Genomic DNA, 25,270 nt, shown 5'->3' with positions numbered 1-25,270 from the left:
AAAAGGCAAGATGCTCCCTTGCCTTGCTTGAGTGGTGGTCTATGACATCAACCCTAGTATAGTAGTCCCGCCCGGCCGGTCCGAAATTCAACGTCACCTGGAAAAACTCCTTTCCCGTCCTCACCCCAGTGCCAGAGAGCAAAACGCGTGTGCAAAGCTGTAGGCCTTGTTTACTGCGCCGCCGGAGCCGGGGCAGCGACCTCGGCCTTGGGAGCTTCCGCCGGCACAGCAGCAGCCGGTGCGGTAGCGTCCGCGCTGGCAGTGTTCTCGGTGCCTGTGGCAGCGTTGACCGCCGCCGCCTCCTTTGCCTGCTGCCACTTGGGCGGCTTGGCAAATTCGGGGTCATGCCACGGGCCCAGGTCGCTCATCTCACAGCCGCTTGCGCACTCGCACGAGCCGCCAAACTGCTTGGGGAGGTTTTCCTTGGGGATCTGCGCCAGGAGCTCGTCCTTGTAGCCGCCGCCGAGGACGTGTATCTTCTGGACCGTGACGGGGTCGAGGAAGCGCTTGATGATGCTGAAGATGCCGGTGAAGGCCCACGGCGCGTTGATGACGTAGAGCTTGCCCAGACGCTCGGGATAATAGTTTTGCGAAATCTTGGACGCCGCCTGCACGTATCCGAGCACCGAGTTGGCGTTGCTGAGACCGACGCCCTTGAGGTCCATGATAGTGCAGCACGTCTCGAGCAGGTGGCCGGCCTTGCGCGAGCAGGCGGGCAGGCGCGGGTCGGCAACCTTCTCATACTCGACGACCAGGTTCTGCAGCATGCGATCCTGCGTCGTGATCTTGTACATGGCGGTGAGGTCGACCTTGCCGAGTTGCTCAATGTAAACGGGGCGGCCATCCTGCGCCTGTTAGCACCCACAATGACCAATTGCAGCAGCGGCAGCGCGGCGTACCTTGTCCGTCTTGTGGTAGTATTGCGGGTAGTACTTGAAGACTTCGGCCCTCTCGGTGTACTCGAACGTCTTGACGAGCTCGTCGACGCCACCACCAAACTCTTTTCTCCACTTCTCGCAGTCGACGAACCTGGTCATGTCAGGGTGAGGCCGGGCGGGGGTAGACAGCGACAACGTACATTTGCTTGGACAGGTTGATGTCGAACTTGCGCGCGCGCAGGAAGCGGAGCTAAAATGGAATGTAAGCTGGGATGCCAAGCGATGAGGCCAATTGGAGCAGACTCACCATGGTCAGCGTGTCCAACCGCTCAGTGTAGCCCTCCTTCTCAAGAGCGGCGCGCAGGTCCTCAACAGCCTTTTCCTGCTCAGGAGTCAAGTTGCCCGGGTGGCCAGGAAGAGGATCGGCCGGGACGGTGGGAAAGTCATAGTCGTCGTACTTGGGGTTGGTCTTGAGCGTCTTTTCGGCCATGGTTGCGGCTGTGGGAAGGGAATGAATGGAAAGACGGCGAGGTAGGCTGTCTAGAAGAGGTGGGGGGGAAGGTGGTCTTGCGGCGGAGGAGTGGAATGGGGGAGAGAGGTGGTCGAGAAGTAGGGAGAAGACGTGTTTGATGGCGGGGACGTCTTCGGCGGGATGGCACATCAAGGGGCCCGTTTTCCAAGCAGTCGGTGGCACGTGCGCTCGCTGCTGGACGCTGCAATCCATCACTCCGCCTTTTTCGTCACCTCGACACGACCGCTTTCGACTGCAACACGTCGCACTCCGCTGCCTTTCCTTATGAGACACCCTGTCCATCGCTCCCCTGCCTCTTCGACTGCTCTCCCTGACGCCCCTACCTATGCGCGGCGCCTCCAGTCTTCCTTTGCTCCCACCACACTACATGTTCCGCCACCTGTCTCGCCTGAGGCGGGCGCCCTTGTCCGTCTCCTGTCGCGCCTCATCAATTTGAAAGTCGATCTCCTCGAACGAAATTGTCCACGTCTCTCGCCGGCACCAAGAGGTCTGTGCCAAGGGACATCGCGTAAGGCCACGGTGGCCCAAGGTGATGTCCAGACGCAAGCCTCAGGTGCACAGCCATATCTGTGGCTGAGCATTACCGCCAACATGGACCTCACCCCAAATCGTGAACCAGTGAAAACTATGTTTGGCCTTGACAAGCTCTAAAGAATACTGCTAACTCATGCCAAGTTCTTATAGCTTGTCGGAGAGCAAATATGGCGAGTTGCATCAAAATGCGAAAGTGACCCAGAAAAGTTCCCCTTTTACTACGATGGGGACCGTAGGCTCTCAAAATGAAAGCCATGTCACCTATCGAATAAAAACGGTGAATTCCAACATGATCTAGACGGTCAGTTTTGTCTTTGTTGCGGAGAAAAAATGGTTCATTGAATCCTGTGTTTGTCGTATTCGGAGAAGCCCCGGTCAGACTTGCTCTCGCCACTCTTACTTGCCCTTTATGTTCGCAAATTGCTAGTAATATTCTGCAGTTGATTTCGCGGCTCTCAGTCACTTTTCTTTTACTTTCCTCCCGCACAGGTGAATTACTGTTCTCTTAGCTGGTGATTTTCCAGCGCCTTCACGTGAAAGTGAATGGTATCTTAAAGGGTGTTGCGCGCCATGCTCAACGTTCTCTGCGCCACTACGTTTGATTTCACTATGGCGCGATCTCGCACAACTCACAAGCTAACACTCACCTTGCACTGTCCCCGGCTCTAGCTACGAGCTAAGTGATTAGTTCCCTCGGCACCCCTGCCGAAGTAAACGAGTGCTCCCTAGAACACACTGTAGCAAAAGACGACAGCTCTCTAGGCGCAACATGGCTATAATGGCGAACGAATGCTCCCTGGCTACTAATAACCGTGAACTAGGGAAAATAACTTCGTTTGCAAGTCTTTCCTTTGTTCCTCCAGCTGCTTTCCAACTTCGACCGACTTTCCAACTTTCGCTGTCGCCGAGAAAAAGGCTCAATTACTTTCGGTGAGGAAGGTGGTCGAAATTTGGCGCCGAGTGTCGACAAGAGCTGGTTCTTATCAACTTCGACCTCATCATTCTTACAGACGACCAACCGTTCCTCAACCAAACAACCTCACAAATCCACCATCCAACATGTCAACCTCGCATGGACAGAGCCTTCCTGAAGAGATGATGGACTACACCCCTGCCGAGCCTTCTGTATCGCGCGATACACGGTCGCCTCAGGTTCAATCCGAGCCGCCTCCTCTGGTCCGGGGCGCATCACAAGCGAACCAGCACGCCTCAACGCCGCGCAGGCCAACCTTCCAGTAAGCACGATAATAAATTTTTCTCAAGATCCTGACTGACTGTTGCTTCAGTGAGCTTCATCAGACCCCCATCCGCATTCTCGTTGCCGAAGATGGCGTCAACGGCCAGAGCTTTTTCACCCACGAAGAGCTCCTTGCCTACCACTCTCGCTTCTTCCAGCGTCAATTCGCTCTCAAGCGACCAGACCAAACCCACCACATCCTCGAGGACGTCCACCCCCATGAATTTGCCATCTTCTACCGCTGGATGGAATCCAAGCAGCTGTTCGAGTCCGACGACGACCGCAAGGAATGGAAGATGTGCTCTCTTGCCACGCTGCACGAGACGGCGATGCGCATCGAAGCTCCCATGTTTGCAAACGTCATCATGGAAGCCATCCACTCCCGCGTCATCATGCTCACCCAGACCAACGCAGCCAACCGCGCGCGCAAGTTCGACAGCTCGCTCAAGACAATCAACTGGATCGCAAACAACGTCCCGCTCACCTGCTGCCTCTACCAGTACGCCCGCGACTACATGGCGTACTTCTACATGCTGCACGTGCCGGAGCTGAAGTGCGAAGTCCTCGTCGAGCTCCCAGGCATCTTCATCTACAACCTGCTGCAGTGCCTGCGCGACGGCATCGCCCGCCTCAGCCCCATCACCGGCAACCGCATCGACACCAAGGACGTGGTGCGTCCCCGCGACATTGAGCCATTCAAGAAGCACTTCGTCGACTTGGTCATGGTCCTGGCTGGCGGCCTTCAGGGCTTGATCAAGGCTCATCCCAATACCAAGTACGCCCACGCCGACACCATCTGCGACTATCATGTCCACGAGCGCCAGGATCCGCCGTCGAAGAAGTGTCGCAAGAAGCTTCAGGTTGGCTTCTGGGAGGATGCGTCGGCGTTGCTTCTGAAGAATCAGACTCAGGTCATTGAATGAGCGAGAAACTGGGGCTATTGCTTGTTCTTCTTTTCACCAAGTTTCCCCTTGGTTGGGAATTCAAGAATGCGATGGCGAGAAGGTTTTCTTTTTCAGGCGTTACTGGTGGTCACTTTCACTTTCAATTGAGAGAATTCGAGCAGGTTGTAATCCATACTTCTGAATCATAAATGATGCTTTTCTCCTACTTAATGATCGCGACAGTTTTCTCCCTCCCTTCCAGCCTTTTCGATTAGCGTCACGAATGCTCCATGATTTTCAAGCTCATGCTCATGCGAAAGACTACAAATCTGGAAAAGCCACCAAAGAAACTTCTTCATCAACTTCCCGACGCTTGGTGACAAAGTCGTCGCTAACGAGTGCGGGTTTTATTGGCTGCCAAACCGGGGGCAAGGACACCCTCCATCATCTCGAAAACTTTGTGTTTTGCGCATGCCATGGCTTCCATCACTAGACCTCAGTCAATTTGCCATTCCTCCATCGAGCACAAGTGGAATGAAGCAGTCGGGTGGCACGATCCCATCAAAATACACATCAAACACCGCATCCTCTCCTATTCGAAAAGACCTGCATATGGATTTTCACTTCTCTCTGTCCGACGTTACTCACGTACTCTGCTACCACTCGAACAGAACAAAAAACGCACTGAACGACCGAAAAAAATGCTCTCGGCCTCCAAGGAGGGACATAATAATCAAGTCACCATTCTGTCTTGGCCACCGCTCCCCCCATTTGCATATAAATGAGCGCTCCACGGAATGAGCCGCGAGACGATTGAAAAGGGATGCACACCGCCCCTGATGCCCCAAAATCTACTCCTCTTTTCGCTCGTCGACCTCCGCCTCGATCTTCGCGCACTTAGCGCTGCTGTCATCCTTGCCGCAGCCAGTGTCGTCCTTTTCCTCCTTCTTTTCTTTCTCATCTTCCTCCTTCTTCTCTTCTTCTTCTTCATCACCTCCCTCCTCCCTCTCCCGCTGAACGCGCTGCCTCGCACGAATCGTCTCAGCGCGCAAGAGCAATTCAGCCCTCAACTACTGGCTCACCGCATCAGCCCTGCCCACGTACCCCATGACTGAAACAAAAAACAAAGCATGTGTTCTGTTCTGTTCTGTCCTGTCCTTTTATTGGCTGCCTGACTTACCTTCTCGCTCTCCTCATCACCCTCCTGCAGACGTGCGAGTGTTTTCGACGCCTCGTCTATCGCTTTCCGCAGGTACGCGACGCCTTGTTCGGCCTCTTTTGCCCGCTGCTCGGGGGTTCTGTGGTGGGTGTGCGGTGTGAGTCAGTGCGTTCGGCGAGTGGGTAAGAAAAGGAGGTGATGAAGGGGTGAGGTAGATGCTTGATTGTCAGATCATGGAGGTAGGGCACGGCACGTACGTTGTGTCGGGCTTGGAGCCAGTTGAGGGCGCTGTCAGTGGGGCGCGCATGGTCGACGAGGCGCTGGTTTGGCTGTTGATGTAGTTCGTTCTAGTGGTGGTGTTGTTGTTTTTGTGCGTTGAGGTTGTGGTTGTTGGCGCGGTCGGCGGTAGTGGTGTGTTTACCATGGTGAGCGAAAAACGGCGGCGAGAGTAGGTCAGGTTGGGAAAATGGGGGCAGGCAGGCAGGCAGGCAGGTGCGAGGCGCCGACGTGTCTACTACATAGGTACCTACCTACTACTGTATTTACGAGTTCCGCCTTGATGACCATATGAGTTGATCGAAGGTGCTCTGAGCCGCTGTCACCTTATCATGTCCAACGCGGCACCTCGATATAGAACAGTAAGGCGCCTGGGGTAGACCAACCAACATCCAACGTCGGCAAAAGGCGTGAGTTTGGCTAATGAGCAGAGCTGTACATGTTGTTGCTGTGCGGGCGCGAAAGTACAGTGACGACTGGCGTTACCGCCACACCGCAGTCAGTGTCGAAAGAAATGACGTTATCTCGGTCCAGCTGCAGTAGAGCTGGAAGACAGCTCCCTGGGCGCAAATTCAGCAGCGAACTGCCGGTATTACGCTTTGAACGAACGAATGTTCCATGAGCGTAGCCACAGTGCCAAGGTGTATCCCTTTTTCACAACGACTGTGCAACTGCTTCCCGCTGCTCTTCCTCAATCACAGCAATTACAGCACACATGAGCATTCCCCTCACCCTATAACGACGAAAAGAAAATCAGATTTCAATCCCTACGCAACGGCAAACCAATCCACCCACTTCCTCATACGCATAGCCAAGGTGGATGTCGAAAGAAACAATAGCCCCTCGGTCTAGCAGCGGCGAACGACTGCTCTTCATCCTCATTTGCAGTGTCAAATGAGAGATGCAGCCGTGATGCTAAGAGGGATTGTTTCTTTTGACACTCACTGTGCAGCTCCTCCCAAGCAGCCAGCCGCCGCGTACTCCTGATATCCCGAGAGACCCCTCTTTTCATAACTCCAATAAGGGGGGAATAAGACGGAACGCCAGCAGCAAGGAACAAAAACAATTGTATGAGAAAGTGAGAAATAAGCAGCAAATAAATTGACCCATCCGCCCTTTCTCGCCTTTGTTCTCTTGCCCGGCCAACCGATTCGAATAACTAAACTCGTAGCATAGGATACGATACGTAGGTACGACGCGACAGGACAAAGTACAGACACACGTCGCAGCGGTGACGAGAGTAGGAGTAGTAGTAGTGAATGTAACGACAGTGGTAGTTGCAGTTGTCACAAGTAGAATTGCTCTCGGGAAATATAGTGACGCAAAGAAAGAAAAAACGAGCACCAAAGAACTAAATGAGAAATGATGCACGAAGACCCTCCCAACCCAGCAGACCAACGTTGCTCCGAATACCCGCAGCCCGACAAAGGGAAGAACAATTAGGAGAGGCAGAAGAGGAAAGACAATTTGAAACGCAAAGGAATAAGGACGAGAAGGTATATTTGTCTTTGTCCTTTGCTGATTCGCCCTTTGGATAAGGCGGGTCCAGTGCGTGACCCCCTTTCCCTCAGAGCCCGAACTTCTTTGGCCGCCCGATATAGGTAGAAAGACGGGTAGGTGGTTATGTAAATAAGTGTACGATTGGGCGGCTGAGAGTAAACGCAACGCAGGCGAGGCCGTAAAGTCGATCAATTGAACGGTCAACAGCTTGGAGGGTCCTGTAAGATGGTAGTAGTGTCGGAGCAAGGAAGGCATGGAGAGTGAAAGAGACAGATCGCATAGTGCGTTCCAGGTATTCTTTGGCCGGCCGGGGCTAGTGGGCTGCTGCGCAGCAGCACCATTGCCGCCGTGGCCTGTCTCTCATCAGTCACCAGCCCAGCCCAGACAACGGTGCTCGGATTTGCTTCAGAGACGAGGGATCTGGGTGCCGCTCATCTCCTACCTCTCCTTGCCGAGTCTCCTTTTCCACCACTTGGTTTTACCTCCGCTCACACTTCTACTGCCATTGGCACTTCCACTTGCTTCGCCCTGACCGAGGACATTGCTGAGCGAAAGTGAAGACGACCTAGACACCGCCTGCTGCTCGAGTCACCGGGTCCCAATTGTTGGATACTCTGCATGGCTAGGGCTGCTCCTCCCGCTTTGGCTACCGCCAAGACGCTCGCGCTCGCGCTCTAGCATGTTGCGCAGCTCTTCGTTTTCTTGACGACCCTCCTCGAGGCGCTCACGCGCGCCACGGCGGTCGAGCAGGCGAGCTTCACGCTCCGCCTTGAGACGGCGTTCCAACTCTTTGAGGCGGTGGATCCAGCGCTGCTCCGTGGGTTGTAAGGATGACGGTTGCGATGTGGGGGCTGGTGACTTGTGTTCACGGTCCCGATCCGACGAGGCCGAGTTGTGGCGGAGAAGCGTAGAGGCGATTGAATTGCGATTGGAAGCGCTGGACGTGCCCGATGCATTGCGTTGCGGCGTGGCCAACTGCGAAGCCGAGTCCACCGAATTCCGCGTCGAATGGCGGTTGAGCGGGCCGCCCTGCAACTCGGAGCGCAGCATCTTGTTTTCAGATTTGAGCCGCGAAAGCTCTTGGTTGAGGCCTTCGTTGCGCACGAAGCCGATGCTGCCGGCACGAATCGTCTTCTCAATCGAGTCAAGATGTTTGGTACGTACATCGAGTTTGTGCTCAAGTGCCTGGTATTCTTTCCAGAGATCTTTCTCGATGCCCCTAATGCGGGATTTGAAGCCGCCGAGGATGGCCTCAACATTCTTGACAGCAGAGAGGACATTCTTGCTAAAGGCAGAAAGATGGCGCCCAATGACTTCGAGGGATGGCAGCTCGCCATTGACGAGAGAATTTCGCTGAGACCATTCGGGACCACAGAGCGTCGAGAGGCGGTTCCAGATGGCGAGAAGGAGGTTGTTGCGCTCCAGTAGCTGGTCGCGATACTGAGCCTCCAACGTGGCGATGCGACGGCGCTCTTGACTGCGCGAAGTCTCGAGCTCGAGCACGCGGCTCTCGTAGGACTGCGCCGATCTTTGCGTCGTCTGGTGCGAACGTTGAGCTTTTTCGTATTCCCGCTTGTCCTGCATGCGAGCTTGGCGCTCCTTGTCGAGCATGTCTGCCAGTTTGCGACTTTCCAGGCTGGTGCTTTCGAGAAGCGTGTCCCTGTTGCGCAGTGTCCGTTCCTTGTCGGCGAGTTCTGATCTGGCGTGGTCGAGCTCCTGTACGGTGGCATCGAGGTCTCTCTGAAGCTTTTGAACGTCCTGGAAAAGTGTCAGCAATGCTTGATAGATCGCATATGGTGTGTAGTACCTTGAGCAAGTTGGCCTTGGTGCCATCCAAGCTGCCAAGAGCTTCGCGCAGACTCGTCTCCAAGTCGTCGAGGCGTTGTTTCCACTGTGCTGCCTCCACCTCTTTGGACGAAAGGCTCTTCCTAAGCCGCCTGACTTCGTCCCGAGCTTTCGACGCCTGGCCGTTGAGGTCGTCGAATGCCTTTTGCACAGTCTCTTTCTCCTGGCTGTCCAAAGCCTCGCGCTGTGTCCTCTCTTCTGCAAACCTATCCTCGAGGTCTTTCATCCGCTCCTTTTCTTCCTGCACGCTCATTTGTGCCTGGTTGAGCGCGGCTTCGAGATCGCCAATCTTGATCTTGTCGCCCTCCTGCTCTTCCCGCAGGAACGAAATTTCGGCTTGATTAGACTCTTGCTGGACTTCGAAGCGCTCAATCTTCTGCTGAGCCTCGTTGAGCTTCTGGTCCATTGCCTCGAGTTCGTGGTTTGCGTCTTCGAGCTCCTGCTCCAGAGACTGAATCTTGCGCTCGTTGGCCGTCCGAGCATCCTCAAGCATGATGAGACTCTCGCTAACATTCTTCATCTCTTGTTGCAAAGCATCAAAGTCCTCATTGCGATTCTCCAGCTCATTCAAAAGCTTGTCGAGCTCTTGGTCCTTTTGGTTGACTTCCTGCTCGAGGTGCTGGATCTCACCTAGTGCTTCCTCCCTCAAGTTTTCGCATTCTTCGTCCTTTTCTTGCAGGGCTTGAAGAGCCTCATCCCGATCAGCTTGCAGAGCTTGCATATCTTCGATGGTAAGATTCCGCTCTTCCCTCATCTGGTCCATTTCTTCCTCCTTGGATTCCAGCAGGTCGATGTGGTTGTTCAATTCTCGATCAAGCTCCTGGTTCTGCATCTTGACAGTAGCAATTTCGTCCCGGAGCTGTGCCTGCTTTTGTTCATATTCGTCGCGCTCGGCATCCTCCAGCTCGGTACGGGCGACTGCGCTCGATTGAGAAATTGGTCGCTGGTTGGCGCGAGAGATTGAACGCTCGAATATGCTGTCTCCAACCACCGACCCGCTTGCACCCCTGCGAAGAGATAGCTTGAGCTCCTCAATCTCTTGTTGCAAACGCTCCCTCTCACGATTCCTCGAGACGAGCATTGAAGTTTGAGCGCCCAAGTCTCTGCGCAGTTCTGCGTTTTCGTGTTTGAGTTGCTCAACAAGAGTCACGCCGCTCAGACTGGTACTCGCTCGGTTCTCCGCTGTGCCTTCGGAGCCTGATTGCGAACGCGCATACGAAACGCGGCTCTGGCGACTGGCGTTGTAGTTGTTACGCGTATTTGTCGTGGGGTGGTTGGGTTGTTCGCGCTCCGCTCTGAGGCGTCGGACTTCTTCGCGCAGGCGTTCGGCGTCCTCATCAGCCTGCTCACGGCGTGCTGTTTCAGCTTCGAGCAAGTCCTTCCACATCTCCATGGCTTCTTCAACTCCGGCCTTGGGCTCCGAGTTCTTGCGATCGCCCATCGATTTGACGTATTCGGCCATGCGTCTCTTTTCCACTTCTTTGGCCAAAGTGTCTTCCCTCAAACGCTCAATCTCCACCTCGGAATTTTGAAGGCACTCCCTGAGATATGTAATCTCTTCTTCCATGTCCTGCTGGATCCGTTCGTTGTCACTCCTCTCATCATCGCTGCCGGTGCCCGAATCCTTGTTCTTCGCCATTCCTTCCTCTTGCGCCTTGAGCTTTCTCTCCAACTCACGCATCTTCCGCTTTAGCGACTGCGTCTCTTTCTTTTCATTTGCCAAGTCGGTCTGAAGTTGTACATTCTTTGAGATCATGTCCTTAACGCCTTCATCTGACCGGTTCTGCAGTGCCTGGTCCAAAAAGTGAATCTTGAGTTTGAGGTCAAAGTTCTCTTTGCTCAGCTTGTCAATCTTGCTGTTTTGCTCCTTGAGAGTAAGATTGTGTTTTGTCCGGCTGCTAAAGGCGAACGACGCGGTCGAGGCTCGTTTGTCTGGTGATCTTTCGCCATGCTTTTCCCGATACTCCTTTGCAACAGTGTCAGGGACAAGTATGTTTTGTACGTGTTTGGTGATGACAGTGTCAGTGGGAGCATTAGTCCCCGCCGTTCCAGGTCGCGGTGTGACAGGCGGGGAGGCGGATCCTGCTCTTGGCTCTTCCTCCAAGCTGTCCAAGTTTGCATCCATTCCCGAAAGGTTGCTGAGCGTACTCTTAGCGCGCTCATATGAGCCTCTGCTTGCGCCTTCATCGCTGAGGGCGGAAATAGATGAGGCGACGCTTCCAAGGCTGGGTAGTCGTGATAGGTCACCGTAGGAGTTGCGCAGACTGGAGCTGGGCATCGCTCCGCCAGACTGCAAAGCAAAATCCGAGGCAAGCGTGTTGTCTTGCACTTCCGGAGCACCACCTGATTGTGCTCCAGTAGAGGAGGCCGACGATCGATAGCTGGCTTGACGGCTGCGGTCGCGGAGGAAACTGGACCTTGGGCGGAGATTCGTAGAGCTGTTGCTTGTACGGAGTGTAGAGGTGTTGGAATTTACAGAATCGCCCCATAAGCGGCTCCCGCCTTCTGCTGGATCTGCAGATGTGTTACCTTCGAGTGTAGCTTTGACAGTCGACGCGCTCGAAGTTGGCCGAGCCGAATGGGTGTCATCCTCTTGAACTTGTCCCTCGTGCTCGTCAGCACGGCTTATTTCAATCTCCGGCTCATTTTGCGGCACGGTCCTCGAATTTGACCGCGCAGCCGCAGCCGCAGCAGGCGAAGAAGGGGCCGGTGCCTCTGATGAATTGTCGCCCATGTGCGAATCGTCGTAGTGCTCGTAGGTATGCTCCTCGGCCTCCCGGCCAGGAGCCTGGTTCTTCGAGGCATCCGGGGCCGTTGGCGGTGTGTCGGGTAACGCTATGTCCTCAGCATGGGGGCTCGCAGTTTTAGGCACAGTGTTGCCATTGTCCTGCTCCTTGGCCAGAGTTTCCTCAGGCATCGCGCCAAATACATATGTGTCATCGGCTCCCTTTGGACGGTCGTCGGTACTGGGAAGGTCGGCGTCGGGTAAAAAGCTCGATTCAATGTCTAAGAGCTTGCGATTCATCTCGCGCTCCATGAGAGAGTTTCCGTCATTGCTGCCTAGTTGGCTGCCGTCGGCGAGGTCGCTCGGGGGGCGCAAGAAGCTCTCGTCGTCATCGGGAGGCAGCGGCGGGAGCTCAGAGTCGGAATGATCGAACAAGCGCACGTCGTCGTCGTCTTGGGTGGAGTGCGCCATCTGGAGTCCATGCAGTGAAGTCGGTTGAGGGTCGGGCCGGCCGCTTTCAATGCGGCTTTGGAGCGGGAGTTTGGTGCTCTTTTGGTCGGTTCTGGTCGCTAGGGAACTTGGGGAGCCAGATGACGGTCGTCGGGTTGTAGATGGGCGTGGCTTTAGGACGTCTGAGCGCTGAAGGATCAGCAGTGTGCCGACCGCGGAGCCAGCGAGCGAAGATGAAGTTCAAAGGGGGGCTCTGGGAGGCGGTTGGTGCGCGTGGGATGCGGCCGAGCGCGTCGTGTCAAGCCCGAGTTGGAATAGGTGAATGGCCTTGAAAACACGTTTGCGACAGCGTGAGCGCTGGGCGGCATTGGAATGTCAAAACACGCGGCGACAGGAATGGGACAGGTGCAACATGCGGAGTTCAACTTTTGTGGTTTGGCCATCGTCAACCCGGCAGCCTGTGGGTTGGGTTGGACCTAAACAACAGGGATGCACCCTCTTGGGTTGCTTGCACGGCAGATGCCAAGGCTGGTCTGATCTCATCACTACATTAGGAAAGGCATCAATTCCATCAACTTTCCGACTTTCTTCACTGCAAAACAAATCCGACATATCAGCCACACGCCACAACGCCTCCAACCGTGTTCCACAGCTATCTGTTGTCCCTTGGTCAACGACTACCTCCGTCCTCGTAAACACTCGCCTTGGTCCATCATGGTATAATGCGTACTTCTTCGAAATGGTATCAATCACGCCTTCTTCTTCTTCTTCTCCTTGTCCTTCTTCTTTTTCTTCTTCTCTCCGTCTTGTTCCTTTGCTGCCGTCATCTCAACACCCTCCATTGCCTCTCCGCCGCCTTCCCTCTTGGACTTTTTCTTCTTCGACTTGACCTCCGTCTTTTCCTCGTCTCCTTCCGTCTTCTCGTGTCGTCTCTTTTCCTTTGGCTTCTCGGGGACATCAGCGTTTCCTGCGGGCATGTAGCGCATCCGAAGACCCTCCGGCTGAGGCCTTGCAGGCTTCTCGGGTCGAATAACAAACTTCATCGCATCTTGTGAAGTCTCTTCTTGCTTCTCTGAGACGTCGGGCAAACGGACAACCTGCTTGAGGTGCAGGGTCTGGGAGAATTCATTCGGAACTGCCGCATAGCCCTTCTCTGTGGGCACCAAAAGTTTCGCGGCTGTCTGACTGTCATCGCTTGCGCGCGCGAAAGCGTACTCAGCGCCCTTGTGCTGTAAGACCGTCTTGTTGTCCATGCCCTGTCCCAGAGCGAACTCCTTGACCTGCTTGACATCGATTGAGGCCGGAGCAGTTACGTGCCATATTTGCTTTTTCGAGAGGTCCGTGGATTTGAGGAGTTTGGAGAGGTTTGAGGAAGGGTTTATGTTCGATTGGACTTTTTTGAAGCCTGGGGGTGGTTGAAAGACTTTTGCGGGTCGAAGGGACACTGTCCGCACATCGCTGGTGCTGTTAGTTGAAATCCACCATTCAATGCCAGGTCGCTCATTACCGTGGTGCCTCTTCCGCTGGAGTCTCCGACTCGCTCTCATTTTCTGATTCTCCAGAACTGCTCTCGCTTTCGTTGCCCTCGGAGCTCGTCTTTGCAGGTGTAGATTCGCCGGTGGAAGCCTTTTCTTTGGAATTCTCCTCCTCGCTGCCCTCGTCCTCGGAACTAGCCTCTGATCCACTCTCGCTGTCGCTTCCGCTTGAGCTTGGGCTCGGCTCTCTTTTTGCGACATGTTTCGATTTACTCTTTTCTTTTTTGGGTTCTTTGGTGGTAGCTTTGGGCGCTTTGCCAGGAATTGGAACCGGCGTCTCTTTGATCTTCTTCGACATGGCGAGGGGTGGGAGGCAATGGCAGGGCAATGTGGAGTTGTAGGCTGCGCGACTCGGCGCGCTCTGGAAACTTTTTCGGGGTTTCCATCGGGGGATTTGCGCTAGCGCGACGCTAACAACCTAGGCGGTGGATCTAATCTAATCGCGCTCATCACCTTTTGCCCCGAAAGAGCTTGCCGCACTCCAACCTTTTACATCTAAACGCCATCATTGATTTTGACTTCAAAAATGTCAAAACGGAGGAAAATGGAACATCAGACATCCTCCGATGCCCCTGCTGGTTCGTGTCTTTTTGAATACGGCTTCGTTGGATCTAATATTCCTGACAGATGTGTATTTCTAGCACCATTAAGTGCTGCTGCTGCACTTCGTGCGCGCAGACAACAGTCAAATCTCGAGAGCAGCGGCACTGGCTCTAGTGAAGAGGCAATTCATGAACCTCCTAGTTCAAAAGCCTCAGCAAAGTCGCGCCCGAGAAAGAAGAGCAAGGACAAGACTAAATCAGCCGAAAATGGACAAGACGCGTCGAATTCCGCGGATGCAACGACACTTGCAGCAAAAGCTCACAGGACAGCATCTGGGAACGGGCCTTCTGATCTTGCTACTCACGTGCCCAAACCTCTTTCTGCCGTCGAGGCTCGACGAGCAGCACTCGAAGAACAGGCCAAACTGCTGGTTCTTCAACACGCTAACGACAGCGACAATAGCGTGGACAGCTATGAGCCCGACTATGTCCCAAGGCCAAGTGATGAGGCCGAAACGGGGGTCCAAAGTGCTATCCATTCTCAAGAATCAGCCGACACTTGGAATGCAGTATACGCGGCGCCGGATGTCGAGGTCTCTTCTTGGGCGCCATCTTCAGAAAATGTTTCAAAACACAACTCCAACGGGATGACGGTTCGCCTTGCGCCCGGCCAGACTCTCGCTAGTGTTGGCATATATGACATACTTGTCAAGAGGGGTGTTGTGGCATTTTACGGTGCAATATTGCGTGCCGGGCCTCAAGCCCTGACTTATCGAGTCTTCGCTCCAGCCACACATGCCCTGCCCGTCATCCAATGTCTTTCGCCAGATGGAGCTGAAGTGGAATTGAAGTCTGTCACTTCACAATTGCCTCTGATGGAAAAACTTTCGCCTTTGTATGGACGTCTTTGGAAGGCTGAAGAGACTGTGGACCAGTCTTTTCTGCGAAATCATAAAAAGCGCTGGTCTTTTGAGAATGTATGGTTGCTGTTCTTTGTGCCACTTCAATCTTTGTTGACAGTGTTCTAGATCCACGTCTTGTCTGATGATTCGCTAAGCAGGCCGCTTTATCATCTCGAGATGCCTCCAGAGTGGCACAAGGCTATTGACAAGATTTGCTCAGCAGCTTCTAAGCGCAACCCCGGTCTCTATGAGAAAATACTAGTTTGCGGTCCGAAATCGTCTGGAAAGTCCACGTTTAGCAGGTTTTTGCTCAATCGCCTTTTCACCATCGATCGTGATGCCATGAAGTCAGAATCTCATTCAGTCTTCCTCCTCGACATTGATCCAGGACAGTCCGAATACGGACCACCTGGGCAAGTTTCTCTGATAGAACTCCGCCAACCAATCTTCGGGCCTCCTTTTGCCCACCCCAGCGCTACCACAGGCACGCATCAGCGCACTGTGCGAGCACATTTCATCGGAGCAAACAGTCCAAAAGACAACCCAGAACACTTTGTTGAGTGTGCTGTTGACCTCGCCACTGCCTACCACAAACACCTCAATTTTGGCAACACACAAGGGCCACTCATCATCAACTGCCCCGGCTGGACCATCGGCACAGGGCTTCAGATCCTTCTTTCACTACTCACGCGCCTCTCCCCAACGGACCTCATCTTCACAAGCGACGAGTCCAGCCGAGCTCTCGAAGCCCTCACCACCGCCGCCACAGCCACCACTTCAACAACTACCGTCCAGCGGTTCCAGCCTATCCCATCGCAGCCGTCGGGCCACCCGTCCCGCTCCCCAGCCGACTTTCGCAATATGCAAGCTCTCTCGTACTTCCACCTGGCGGCTCCGCGTCAAAACGACCCACACCAATCATGGGACGCAACGCCCCTGACCCACCGCCGGCCCTACGTTGTCTCCTATGCCAGCAATTCGCCTGACTTCCTCGCCGTGCTAGCAACTGGCGACGCAGTAGCGCCAGCACACCTCCCGACAGTCCTCAACGGCGCCACCGTCGGCGTAGTCGAACTATCCCCTTCCTCCACCAACGTGAACGACGAGACGGACGAAGCAAACGACAGCAGTCTCGCCGCCCGCGTCGCCCACAGCCCCGCTCCCCACCACATCCCGTACATCGCGGCGCCGCGGCGCAACCGCCGCACGCTGGAGCCACCTTCGCCGCAGGCATCGCGGCTCGTCACGCTGGCGCTCGTCCGCGGCATCGACGCCGCCAGGCAGGCGCTGCACCTGCTCGTCCCGCCCGCCAACGAACACTTGGTCGAGGAGCTGCATGACCCGCGGCGCACGCTGCTTGTGCTGGGCGCGCTCGACGTCCCTTCGTGGGCGTATCTCGAGGACGTGCAGATGGATGAGTGGGCGAGGAGGGAAAGGGAGAGGGGGGGTCATGGTGGTGGTGGTGGTGGTGGTGCCGCGGCGGCGTCGACGACGAGTGTAGGGACCGATGTCGATGTTGGGCGCGTGCCGTGGGTGCAGAGGGAGAGTGGCGCGAGTGAGGCTGGCGTTGGCGTCGTGGGCGCGAAGAGGCGGTTGAGGCGGTTTGTGGGGTGATGAGTTGCTCTGCTCGAAGATAGGCAGCGCGATTTGTTGGTGTTTGGTCAAAAGGCAGGCAGCTCCAGGTGCGCTCACAGTGGATTCAAAGAGCAGGCAGGCATCGGAAGAGTTTGGGTGTTGGGACCTGACAGGAGTTGTGGCAATAGACCCATCCATCGGCAGCCAAAAACGACAATCATCTTCCACACACTTCAAGAGTTCATGATAAGTAGTTCACCAAGGCATATTCACATAAAAATCACCTCGCATTACGCTCGCCTCACAGTATCTCTACCCCTTATGCCTCCTCGGCACGCCATTGATCTTCTCCTTGCCCGCAACGGCATACCCATTCGCGACGCCACTCCAGCCAGCGCCAGACCCCAAGCCAGAAGTGCGCCTCCCATCCTTGAGCTTCTTGTCATTGGAGTAATAGTAATTGTGGGAATGGTGGTGGTGATCCTTGTCATTGTCCTCGGTCAGCCGGGCCCAGAGCTCCAGGATGCTGGCTCGTCGAGCCGGCAGCATGCTGTATTGCAGGCTGTAGAGGTTTTTGCGGTGGATCGGCGGCACGAAGCGGCCCGTGACCAGGCACAGGAAGACTCCCGGCGAGATGTAGTGCTTGCGGATCCGCGTGCCCAGCTGCGAGTATTGGTGGAACATGGCCCAGAAGCTAAGAGGAACAGACTGGCAGACATTAGAGAAGAAGCTCCAGATATATCTAGAGGTCATTACCTTCAGAATGATGTATGAAGTAGGAGCGGAATGCGGGCTTTGTTCCGGAAGTTTTGCGGAACGGGTATCTTGAAGATCAAAACGGATGCCGCCTAGACTTATTAGTACAGGATGTTGCAGTGCCTCAGCTAGCATTGCTTACCAGGTAAACGCCCAGAATCCTTGATGCGGAGCATTAAGGCAAAGATTGGGAAATGGTTCAAAAGCATTAGCAGGGTATCAAGAACAGCTTTGAGGACTATTATTGCCATTCTCGCTGATGCAAAGGTAAAGTAAAAAACGAATACGGTTGGCAGGAGGAAAAACAACAGCGTAAAGAGAATCGTCCCTAGAAGCAGCTGATCCAGATCGTAGTCGCACGAGTCTATACGGTTACGCAAGACATTGCGCTTCTTTCCGCGGAAGAGGTGGAAGAGGGAGAAGATTATGTTGAGCTGCCAGTTGAATATTCGGGCAGACGCAATGTAAAAGGAGTAAATGTGCAGCGTGAGGACTGATACCAAGTCGGAGAAGAGGGAAATAGGCATAGTTGCACCGGCAAAGCTGGAGAAGCCGATGAAGCTAATGACATCAGGGAGAAATGGACGGAGCGTTGCAATGCAGCCTGTGCTGTCAGAAATGATTGGAGATGTGTTGTCGCAAAACTCACCAGCCCAGTAATCAATGACCCACAAGAAGAGGTCTCCCAAGAATTGTGCCAGTTCATTGTTCAGCTTCAGCCCTGCCGGCCAGTCCATCAACCAGGATATCATTCTCCGCAAGCCTTCGATGGACCATTCGGTCAAGACTCCATCCACCTGATAGGCAACAAACTCGGCATTCTCAATGATGTAGGAACCGAGCGCGATGCCAATGATGACGTCGTTCGCAACCAGCCATAAGCTGTTATAGAAGCGAATATACTCGGGATGGCTGCTCGTAATGCTCTGCCAATGGCATTTTCTCTTTTGGAGAGTCTGGAATTGGATCGGCCAGTAGCAGAATTGCTGGAGCCGAATGTCCACTTGCTGTGCTGTGGCCGATACGTCCTTTAGGGCAGCAGAGTCGGGGAGCAGTCGCCAGTCCATGACGCGGAGAATTAACTCTCCAGCGATCCTATGCGCTATGAGGCCCAGAATGAACAACTGCGTCACCACCGGATAGATCCAAACACTCAAGACGTGCCAAATAAAAACCAAGACTTGATGCCACAACGTCGTGGCAGACTCGACGACTCTTTCTCCCATGCTTAGAGCTCGCCTTGTCCGGGTTCCAATCAGGCCTGCGTTCTTCTGGCACAAGGCGGCGATTTCGTAGGAGCAGTTGGCTTGAACGACAATGTCCGGGAGCGACAGCTCCTTTTGACTAGTCACCCGCTTGATGACCGTGTGCAATTTCAGCTTCTCCACAAGCTTCTGTCGATTTGTCCTCTCCTGCTCCTCCTCGGCGTCTATGCCGTCAATTGGCACCATGTCTCTTGCCGCGCTGTCCGGTTTATCTCCAAGTGCCAAAGATATCGGCGTAAGTGAAAAGTACTGCATACGTGCCGGATCTGGTCGGTCAAAGAGAATGACCTGGACAGTGACGGATGTCTCGGGGCAGTAAATCCTGGGGAATCGCGATTTGGGCGAGGTGTAGGAGACCAAATATCCAGGATCGAAGCTAGTCGGTGGGGTTTGAGGGTTGAGAACGCCGAGGACTTGCAGGGTAGAATGGCCGCATCGCTCCAAAATGTCCTCAATCGCATAAGGAGCATTGCGAAAGAGCGTTCCTACGCCCAAGGCGTTCTCCACCGCGCGCGGCTGCGTCGCCGTTAGCCGCGGGTTGCAAGGTTGACTGAACAACTCACCTCGACATCGCGCATCACGGTTATGACGAAAAAGTCCGCATCCGAGTTCCTCCATCCTAGCAAGACTCCGGCGCTCGCTCCGGAGGACGCATCTGAGGGCCAGAAAACGCGCATCAACCCATTGTTCGTGACCATGTCAACATTCCGTCCCCGGTCTAAAAGGACCCGCGTCGCTTGAGCTGCTCCCGTGCGGATATGCCAACGCCTCCAGTCCGAGGATGCTGCGCCCGTTAGTCGTTGCGATTCTGTTGCGCGAGTGGATCAAGCATACCAGCTTCGACTCGTGCTCTGCTATCAGTGATACTGGCAGAGCAATGACGACGAAAGCCACGGTAAGGATGGCAGCTCCCTTGGCAGCGCGTGTCTGGACAAGCGAGTTAGCTACGCGGAATGTGGCATTGCGGAGCGGCGGGTCGTACTACGACACCGTGGTCCCAAGCAAAGATTGCAAGCTCATACAGCCGAGTGACGAGGTCCCAACGAGCAGTAATGTATCCCGCGATGAAGATGCCGAGAGTGAGGACGGAGAATGGGTGCATGAGGCGGCGGCGCCGACAGCAGTGGTCGAAGGGAGATAGATGGGCAACGGCGCAGGTCAGGTCAATGGCAATGGCGAGGAGAGGCAGGCGTGGGCGGCGGATGTGGAGATGAGCGTGTTGGACGCCAGGCGCATGACGAGGGCAAAGCTTTGGCGGGCCGGTGGGAGTTGATCAGGAGGTTGGCGCGTCGAGCCCACGATACTTAGCAAGCCCGCGCTTTTCTTGGCGCGGCGCGCGTCACGACGGCGACCGGACGGCACTCGCAGTCGTCGAAAAATTCAACACCACGCTTTCCCAAGGTACGCCGGCGTCCTCGATGTCCTTTGAAGCGCACTGCCGCCTCTGGTTTTGTTGTGCTGTGCAGCATTCCTCTCGGGCTGCCAATGAGGGAGACTCGGCTAGCTGACAATGGACTCTGTCTTCAAGTTCCTTTGACTCCGGCGCCGTCAACCTCTCCCCTTATAATATGCTAATTCGACCAGTGGATATTGGACCATAGATCTTTCGCCATGACCATATGCAGGTACTTTCAGCAGGGCAACTGTAGATTCGGAGGTGAGAGCCGCCGTTGACCGCGGCTTTGCACGATGCTTACGCTGGCCAGAGAGATGCAAGTTTGAGCACCCGGGACAAGTTACCCAGGCTCGCCCACCGCAACAAAATCAAAATCGCTATGGAGCACTGAATAACCAATTTGGCGGCGGTGCTGCAAGAGGGCCGCCCCGGAATGGTGAGTCCGACAGTTGTTGATTTCGGTGTCATTTTGCCAATGTTTGCGCTTTCCAACCGGCCAACCTTTTGATATTTCAATCTTCAACTCTTGCAACCTTCTCTCTCTCAACCAACTCTTGTCTCCTTGCTCCAACACAACAACATGCGTTTGCTCAAATCTAACTGGAGCAAAAAAGGTCCAAACAACAAGTACGTCACCCAAATCGCCCTTGGCTCTCGGCCCACCTGACATGCAGCAAGATACAACTTGGATCAAGATGTTATCCGAACAGACTTGACCTCTGATCGACCAATCTGGCCCTTCTCAGCGTATGGACCAGTCAAGTCCGTGCCTCGGCAACTGATCGAGGGCCCCATCGAACAGAGCCCTGAGGAGATACGGTTCCGCTTCTACGCCTTGGGCAACCCGCCACAAGCTGTAAGCTTCGCGCTACATGAAGGCCCGCCGTCGACTGACCACGAATGTTTAGGCCGCCGAAGAAACGGCCCTCTTGGAACAATCAAATCAACAGGTCCAGTCCATCTTGAACGATTTGCCTGGAGCAATCAGGTTTGTGCTTGACGGCGAGAACATACATCCCAACCGCAACGACATTTGCGAGCAAACCTCTGCCTCTCAAACCTCCAACACTTTCTCAAGAGGCGGCAGCGGACCTTCTGGCCGACCGACACCAACCGGTCCAGCGGCCTTTGGAGCAAAAAAGCCTGGTGGTTTCGGTCAGCCCGGCTTCGGAGCGCCTGCCGGCAGCCAACAGCAACAGCAACAGTCTGCATTTGGCAGGCCTTCGTCCTTCCCTCAAGCAAACCAAGGCAGCGCCTTTGGTGCTCCGTCTTCCCTAGGCGCCAACAACGGCAACATCGGTAGTGCCTTTGGAAAGCCTCCTGCCTTTGGAGCTCCCGCCTTTGGACAACCGGCCAACCCAGGCCAAACCCAGCCATCTGCCTTTGGCCAGCCTTCCCAACCTGGCGCTTTCGGCCAGCCAGCAGGCGGTGGATTTGGAAAACCAGCTTTCGGCCAGCCGGCCGGTGGAGGCGCGTTCGGGCAGGCAGGTCAGCCCAGCGGCGGAGCATTTGGCCAGCCGTCTCAACCCAGCGGCGGAGCGTTTGGTCAACCATCGCAACCCGGCGGAGCAGCATTCGGCCAGCCATCTCAACCCGGCGGAGCAGCATTCGGGCAACCGTCACAACCCAGCGGTGGAGTCTTCGGCAAGCCAGCCGCAGCACCGGGATTCGGGCAGCCAGCGTTTGGCCAGCCAGCGGCACCGCAGAGCAGTGGTGGCTTTCCGCCCGCTCAACCGGGCGGCGCCTTTGGCAATCCGCAACCACAACAACAGCAACAACAGCAGCAGCAGCAGCAGCCGCCGCCGAACCCATCACCTTTCGGCCAACCCGCTCAATCGCAGCAGCCCAGCAACCCGTTCCAGCAGCAATCGACGACCGCGAGCAGCAGCGGCCTCGGCGCCTTCGGGCAACAACAACAACAACAACAACAACAACCCAACGGCACAACCACAACCTCCCTCCCCCCTTCCATCTCCGCCGCCCACCACGCAACCCACGACCCCTCCACCAACCGGCTGCTCACATGGAAAGGTCACCGCGTCGAATACCCCGCCCCCAACACGCCATGCTACCGCGACCCATCCGACCGCAACACGCTGATCCGCATCTGGCACGCGACGCCGCCGAGCGAGGCGAACCCGTTCCACGAGGCCCCGCCCGCCGCATACGAAGGCGACGCCGGCCGCGACTTGGAAGATGCGTATCGCTTTCTGAGAGAGACGGGCGGGTGGAGGGATGGCGTTGTGCCGGAGACGCCGCCGAAGTGTGGGTGGGTGGGTTGGGATGTGTAGGTAGGGTAGCTTACCCGACATGTAGGGAGGGTTATATGAGAAAGAAGGAAGGAAGAACTACGCGGCATCTAGACGGCCAGGTCGTCGGGGATAATGTGTGTGCGTGTGCCCCGCCGGATTCGCGAAGCCTTGCCTTCATTGGAGATGCTGTTTAGACGCAGGACAGGGAGGACCGCCGGATGCATAGACGACTACCTATGGGGTCTTGAACACGGCGGAGAATGTAGGGCACGCAGGCGCTTTTTATTTAACCGTCTGACATGGTGATGTGATTGAGTGAGCGTCTCAAGTGATATCCCGTAGGACGAGTGTTTCTCAGGTAGCTTCTACAGCAGAAGCAGCAGCAGCAGCAGCAGCAATAGCGGGACCCAGCCAAAACACAAATGCATGCAAGCACAAAATGCATATGTATATATAGGGCGCTGACATGACAAACCAAAATTCCCGTCCGGACCCATGCATTCCTCGGCCAGCTCAGGTCCCCTACAAAAGATAACAGCCGTCTGCCTGTCTGCCTGTCTGCCTTTCCGTCAGTGTAGGCGGCAGCATTAGCAGCAGCAGCAGCAAGACGATACGATGCGTGTGTGTTGTTGCTCTCTGATTCCGATTCGCCGTCTCTGATCCACCCACCCCGTCCCGCCCTACCATTTTTGGCCACTTGGGCTGCTTTTCTTTCTTCTGCTCTTTCTTTTGCCGGCACGGGCAGCCAGGTGTCGTCGTGTCTCCCCGCCCGCCGGTCTTGGGTTGATGGATGACGCATGAGTGTGGTGTGTTACCTTGTCAAGTAGTAGTGCCGCAGCGAGTGCTTGTTGCTGATGCTTCACCGCCGCCGGCGATGCTCGCAAGGGCAGGCAGACCTCTTCATCAAAAAGTTTCGCGGCTTTTCCCCTTGCTCATTCGTCTCCATCAATGTTCCCGAAGCCTCCCCACGCGCAATCCCCTCTCCTCCCCAGAAGCAGACGTGTGCCATCCATCCAACAACCTCAGCTCAGCGCTCAATCGACATCATCGGCGCTCGTCTCAGGAGTAGCAACCGGCTTTTTCTCCTCAGCGGTCTTCTTCTTGGGGTAAAAGTCGAGCGCGCCCTGCTCGCCCAGCACGCCGAGCCGGTCGTACAGCGAGCGAGCGCGCAGGTACGGGTCGAGGCGCCAATAGTTGACGCGCAGCTGCTCGGCCAGCTCGGCTCGCCGCTGCACCACGTCTTTGACGTCCTCCTTGTCCGCCGCCCGGTCGCACCACTCGAGCGTCGCCTCCTCGTACTTTTTGGCGATTTCCTCGCGCTCCGCCTGCAGCTTGTCGCGCGTTGCCGTGTCGGCCATGCGCGCGTTTTCGCCTGGCGACGGCTCCACGTACGAGTACGTATACGGATCGTCGCCGCCGAGTTCCGAGGGGATCTGGTTTCGTGGCACAAAGGCGGCGAGTTCGTCCGTATTGCGAGTAAAGTGAACCTTTCCGGCGACAACGGGATCGAGCCATCCGCGGATAATGGTCCAGATGCCTGGAGAGGAGAGGTTAGAACTAGGGGCAAAGAGAAAGGAATTTAATCTACCTTGGAAAACCCAGGGCGCCTTGTGGACGAGGACTGCGCCAAGCGATTCGGGGTAGTTGGCTTCGAAACACTTGATCATGAATTTGACAGGCGTGTAGTCCATGTTTGCCATGGAGAAACCCGTCATGTCAAATACAATCGTCTGTAGCGCATCAGTGAAACCACTCTTGGCGACATTTTCAACAGTTCTAAAACACTCACCGCAGTATCCACCGGCGCCCGCAGCATCATGCGAGCAGTCTCAATCGTGTATACAGTGAAGCGCTCCAAGCCCGATTCGCTCTGCTCTCCTTGCCTGTGAAGCCGCACCCTTACAAAACACATGGGCCTACCATCCTTGTCAACACCATGCAAAAAGCTCTTGCCCATGCGCACCTGCGCCAAAAAGTCCTCGCCATTCTTCTTCACGTCGGCATCTGAGCTCTTGGCCTGCTCAATGGCGCCCAGCTCGCCGACCTTGATAATGTCGTCGTCGACGTGCATCTCGGTGGCGCGCCAGTGCATGGTCGAGACGAGCATGACCAGGGCGGCCTGGACGTCCCACTTGCGGGCGCGCAGGAAGCGCAGCAGCAGCGCGTCCGGGTGATCGTGCTTGACCATGCTCCAGACGGCGTTGCGCAGGTCCTCGGGCGACTGGTCGGCCAGCGCGTCGCGGAACGCCTTGCCCTGGCCGTGCTTGTCATCCTCGAGACTGAGGGCGTTGAGGTCGACGCCGGCGCTCGTCGCAGCCGAGTCGGCCGTCGGCGCAGACGACGCGGAGCTGATCGAGTCGCCGTCAGCGCCGCCCGAGGAACTGCTCTTCTCGTGATGCTTGCGCCGGAAGACGTTGAGACGCTTGCTGCGCTTCTCTTTCTTGCCCGATGACCCTTGCCCGCTCTCCGTGTTGTTATCTGATGCCACCGAGGGCGAGTCGGTTCCATTTGACGTGGGCAGTTCGGCGTTGGGGTCGATGATGCCCGTCAGCTTGGCCAGCGCAGCCCACAGCTCGCGCAGCTTGGCCTCTTGCTCGGGCGTCAGGTTGCCTGGCCGTCCGGGAGGGATTTCTGACGGCATGCCAAAAACTTGGGGGTATTGCTCTGCAAGAAAATTGGAGGCCTCGGGATGAGGGGCAGCTACGGACTCGAGCGAGCTGGAAGAGGTGGGGTCCCTGTAAGCGTAAAAGATGCCGCCGATTGCGACTCCAACAACGATGAGACCAAGAGTAAAAGATGAGCTGCTTTGGAGGACAGTCCGAGGCGGTTCTGACCTGGCAGAAGAAACAAAGGTACGAGAGGGGGACCGCAGGCAGCGAGCAATTGGGACGCGGCCGAGAGGGATGGAGAAGCCTGGGGTTGAGTTTCGCAAGGCGGGAGAGGTCCAACGGGTCCAAGTTAAATGTTTTAGCGTGTTCAAGCGGGTAAACCGTGAAGACATGTAAAAGCGTCAGTCAGCCTGGACGG

General features: G+C 55.6%; 9 protein-coding genes across 9 annotated transcripts; 3 read left to right on the top strand and 6 right to left on the bottom strand.

The window, feature by feature from the left end:
• Positions 1 to 170: 170 nt before the first annotated feature.
• IWZ02DRAFT_371210 (CRAL-TRIO domain-containing protein) lies at positions 171 to 1,368 on the bottom strand (the record flags this gene model as incomplete). The annotated part of the gene is made up of 4 exons (XM_066764547.1): positions 171 to 845; positions 900 to 1,029; positions 1,079 to 1,128; positions 1,186 to 1,368. 4 exons carry the CDS (start codon positions 1,366 to 1,368, stop codon positions 171 to 173), a joined length of 1,038 nt encoding a protein of 345 aa, XP_066626475.1.
• A 1,635-nt stretch (positions 1,369 to 3,003) lies between these two features.
• IWZ02DRAFT_487730 (uncharacterized protein) lies at positions 3,004 to 4,104 on the top strand (the record flags this gene model as incomplete). The annotated part of the gene is made up of 2 exons (XM_066769397.1): positions 3,004 to 3,179; positions 3,231 to 4,104. The coding sequence occupies 2 exons, from the start codon at positions 3,004 to 3,006 to the stop codon at positions 4,102 to 4,104; spliced, it is 1,050 nt and encodes a 349-aa protein (XP_066626474.1).
• Positions 4,105 to 4,916: 812 nt separating this feature from the next.
• IWZ02DRAFT_496837 (uncharacterized protein) lies at positions 4,917 to 5,710 on the bottom strand (the record flags this gene model as incomplete). The annotated part of the gene is made up of 3 exons (XM_066770177.1): positions 5,482 to 5,710; positions 5,246 to 5,363; positions 4,917 to 5,135 (listed from the first exon to the last, which is right to left on the bottom strand). The coding sequence occupies exons 1-3, from the start codon at positions 5,646 to 5,648 to the stop codon at positions 4,917 to 4,919; spliced, it is 504 nt and encodes a 167-aa protein (XP_066626473.1). The 5' UTR covers positions 5,649 to 5,710.
• A 720-nt stretch (positions 5,711 to 6,430) lies between these two features.
• IWZ02DRAFT_141273 (uncharacterized protein) lies at positions 6,431 to 7,421 on the bottom strand. The gene has a single exon (XM_066761761.1). It carries the CDS (start codon positions 7,253 to 7,255, stop codon positions 6,509 to 6,511), a length of 747 nt encoding a protein of 248 aa, XP_066626472.1. The 5' UTR covers positions 7,256 to 7,421; the 3' UTR covers positions 6,431 to 6,508.
• Positions 7,422 to 12,475: 5,054 nt separating this feature from the next.
• On the bottom strand, positions 12,476 to 13,938 carry IWZ02DRAFT_496835 (DNA-directed RNA polymerase I subunit RPA34.5-domain-containing protein). The gene is made up of 2 exons (XM_066770176.1): positions 13,528 to 13,938; positions 12,476 to 13,478 (listed from the first exon to the last, which is right to left on the bottom strand). Exons 1-2 carry the CDS (start codon positions 13,851 to 13,853, stop codon positions 12,770 to 12,772), a joined length of 1,035 nt encoding a protein of 344 aa, XP_066626471.1. The 5' UTR covers positions 13,854 to 13,938; the 3' UTR covers positions 12,476 to 12,769.
• A 119-nt stretch (positions 13,939 to 14,057) lies between these two features.
• On the top strand, positions 14,058 to 16,840 carry IWZ02DRAFT_414144 (uncharacterized protein). Its single transcript, XM_066765756.1, has 3 exons — positions 14,058 to 14,133; positions 14,197 to 15,074; positions 15,126 to 16,840. Exons 1-3 carry the CDS (start codon positions 14,082 to 14,084, stop codon positions 16,611 to 16,613), a joined length of 2,418 nt encoding a protein of 805 aa, XP_066626470.1. The 5' UTR covers positions 14,058 to 14,081; the 3' UTR covers positions 16,614 to 16,840.
• Positions 16,841 to 16,886: 46 nt separating this feature from the next.
• On the bottom strand, positions 16,887 to 19,697 carry IWZ02DRAFT_467754 (N-acetylglucosaminyl transferase component Gpi1; the record flags this gene model as incomplete). The annotated part of the gene is made up of 7 exons (XM_066768584.1): positions 16,887 to 17,282; positions 17,331 to 17,422; positions 17,473 to 17,934; positions 17,980 to 19,111; positions 19,159 to 19,363; positions 19,440 to 19,522; positions 19,578 to 19,697. 7 exons carry the CDS (start codon positions 19,695 to 19,697, stop codon positions 16,887 to 16,889), a joined length of 2,490 nt encoding a protein of 829 aa, XP_066626469.1.
• Positions 19,698 to 19,887: 190 nt separating this feature from the next.
• On the top strand, positions 19,888 to 22,345 carry IWZ02DRAFT_443001 (uncharacterized protein). Its single transcript, XM_066766993.1, has 6 exons — positions 19,888 to 19,996; positions 20,180 to 20,252; positions 20,302 to 20,427; positions 20,606 to 20,618; positions 20,670 to 20,847; positions 20,900 to 22,345. Exons 2-6 carry the CDS (start codon positions 20,207 to 20,209, stop codon positions 22,280 to 22,282), a joined length of 1,746 nt encoding a protein of 581 aa, XP_066626468.1. The 5' UTR covers positions 19,888 to 19,996; positions 20,180 to 20,206; the 3' UTR covers positions 22,283 to 22,345.
• Positions 22,346 to 23,277: 932 nt separating this feature from the next.
• On the bottom strand, positions 23,278 to 25,244 carry IWZ02DRAFT_430282 (CRAL-TRIO domain-containing protein; the record flags this gene model as incomplete). Its single annotated transcript, XM_066766050.1, has 2 exons — positions 23,278 to 23,973; positions 24,033 to 25,244. The coding sequence occupies 2 exons, from the start codon at positions 25,242 to 25,244 to the stop codon at positions 23,278 to 23,280; spliced, it is 1,908 nt and encodes a 635-aa protein (XP_066626467.1).
• Positions 25,245 to 25,270: the final 26 nt, after the last annotated feature.

Source organism: Phyllosticta citriasiana (genome assembly GCF_038021145.1).
Source record: "Phyllosticta citriasiana strain CBS 120426 chromosome Unknown IWZ02scaffold_2, whole genome shotgun sequence".
NCBI classification, from domain to species: Eukaryota; Fungi; Ascomycota; class Dothideomycetes; order Botryosphaeriales; family Phyllostictaceae; genus Phyllosticta; species Phyllosticta citriasiana.
The sequence above is the reverse complement of the archived record's forward strand: the minus strand, read 5'-3'. Positions and strand labels throughout refer to the sequence as shown.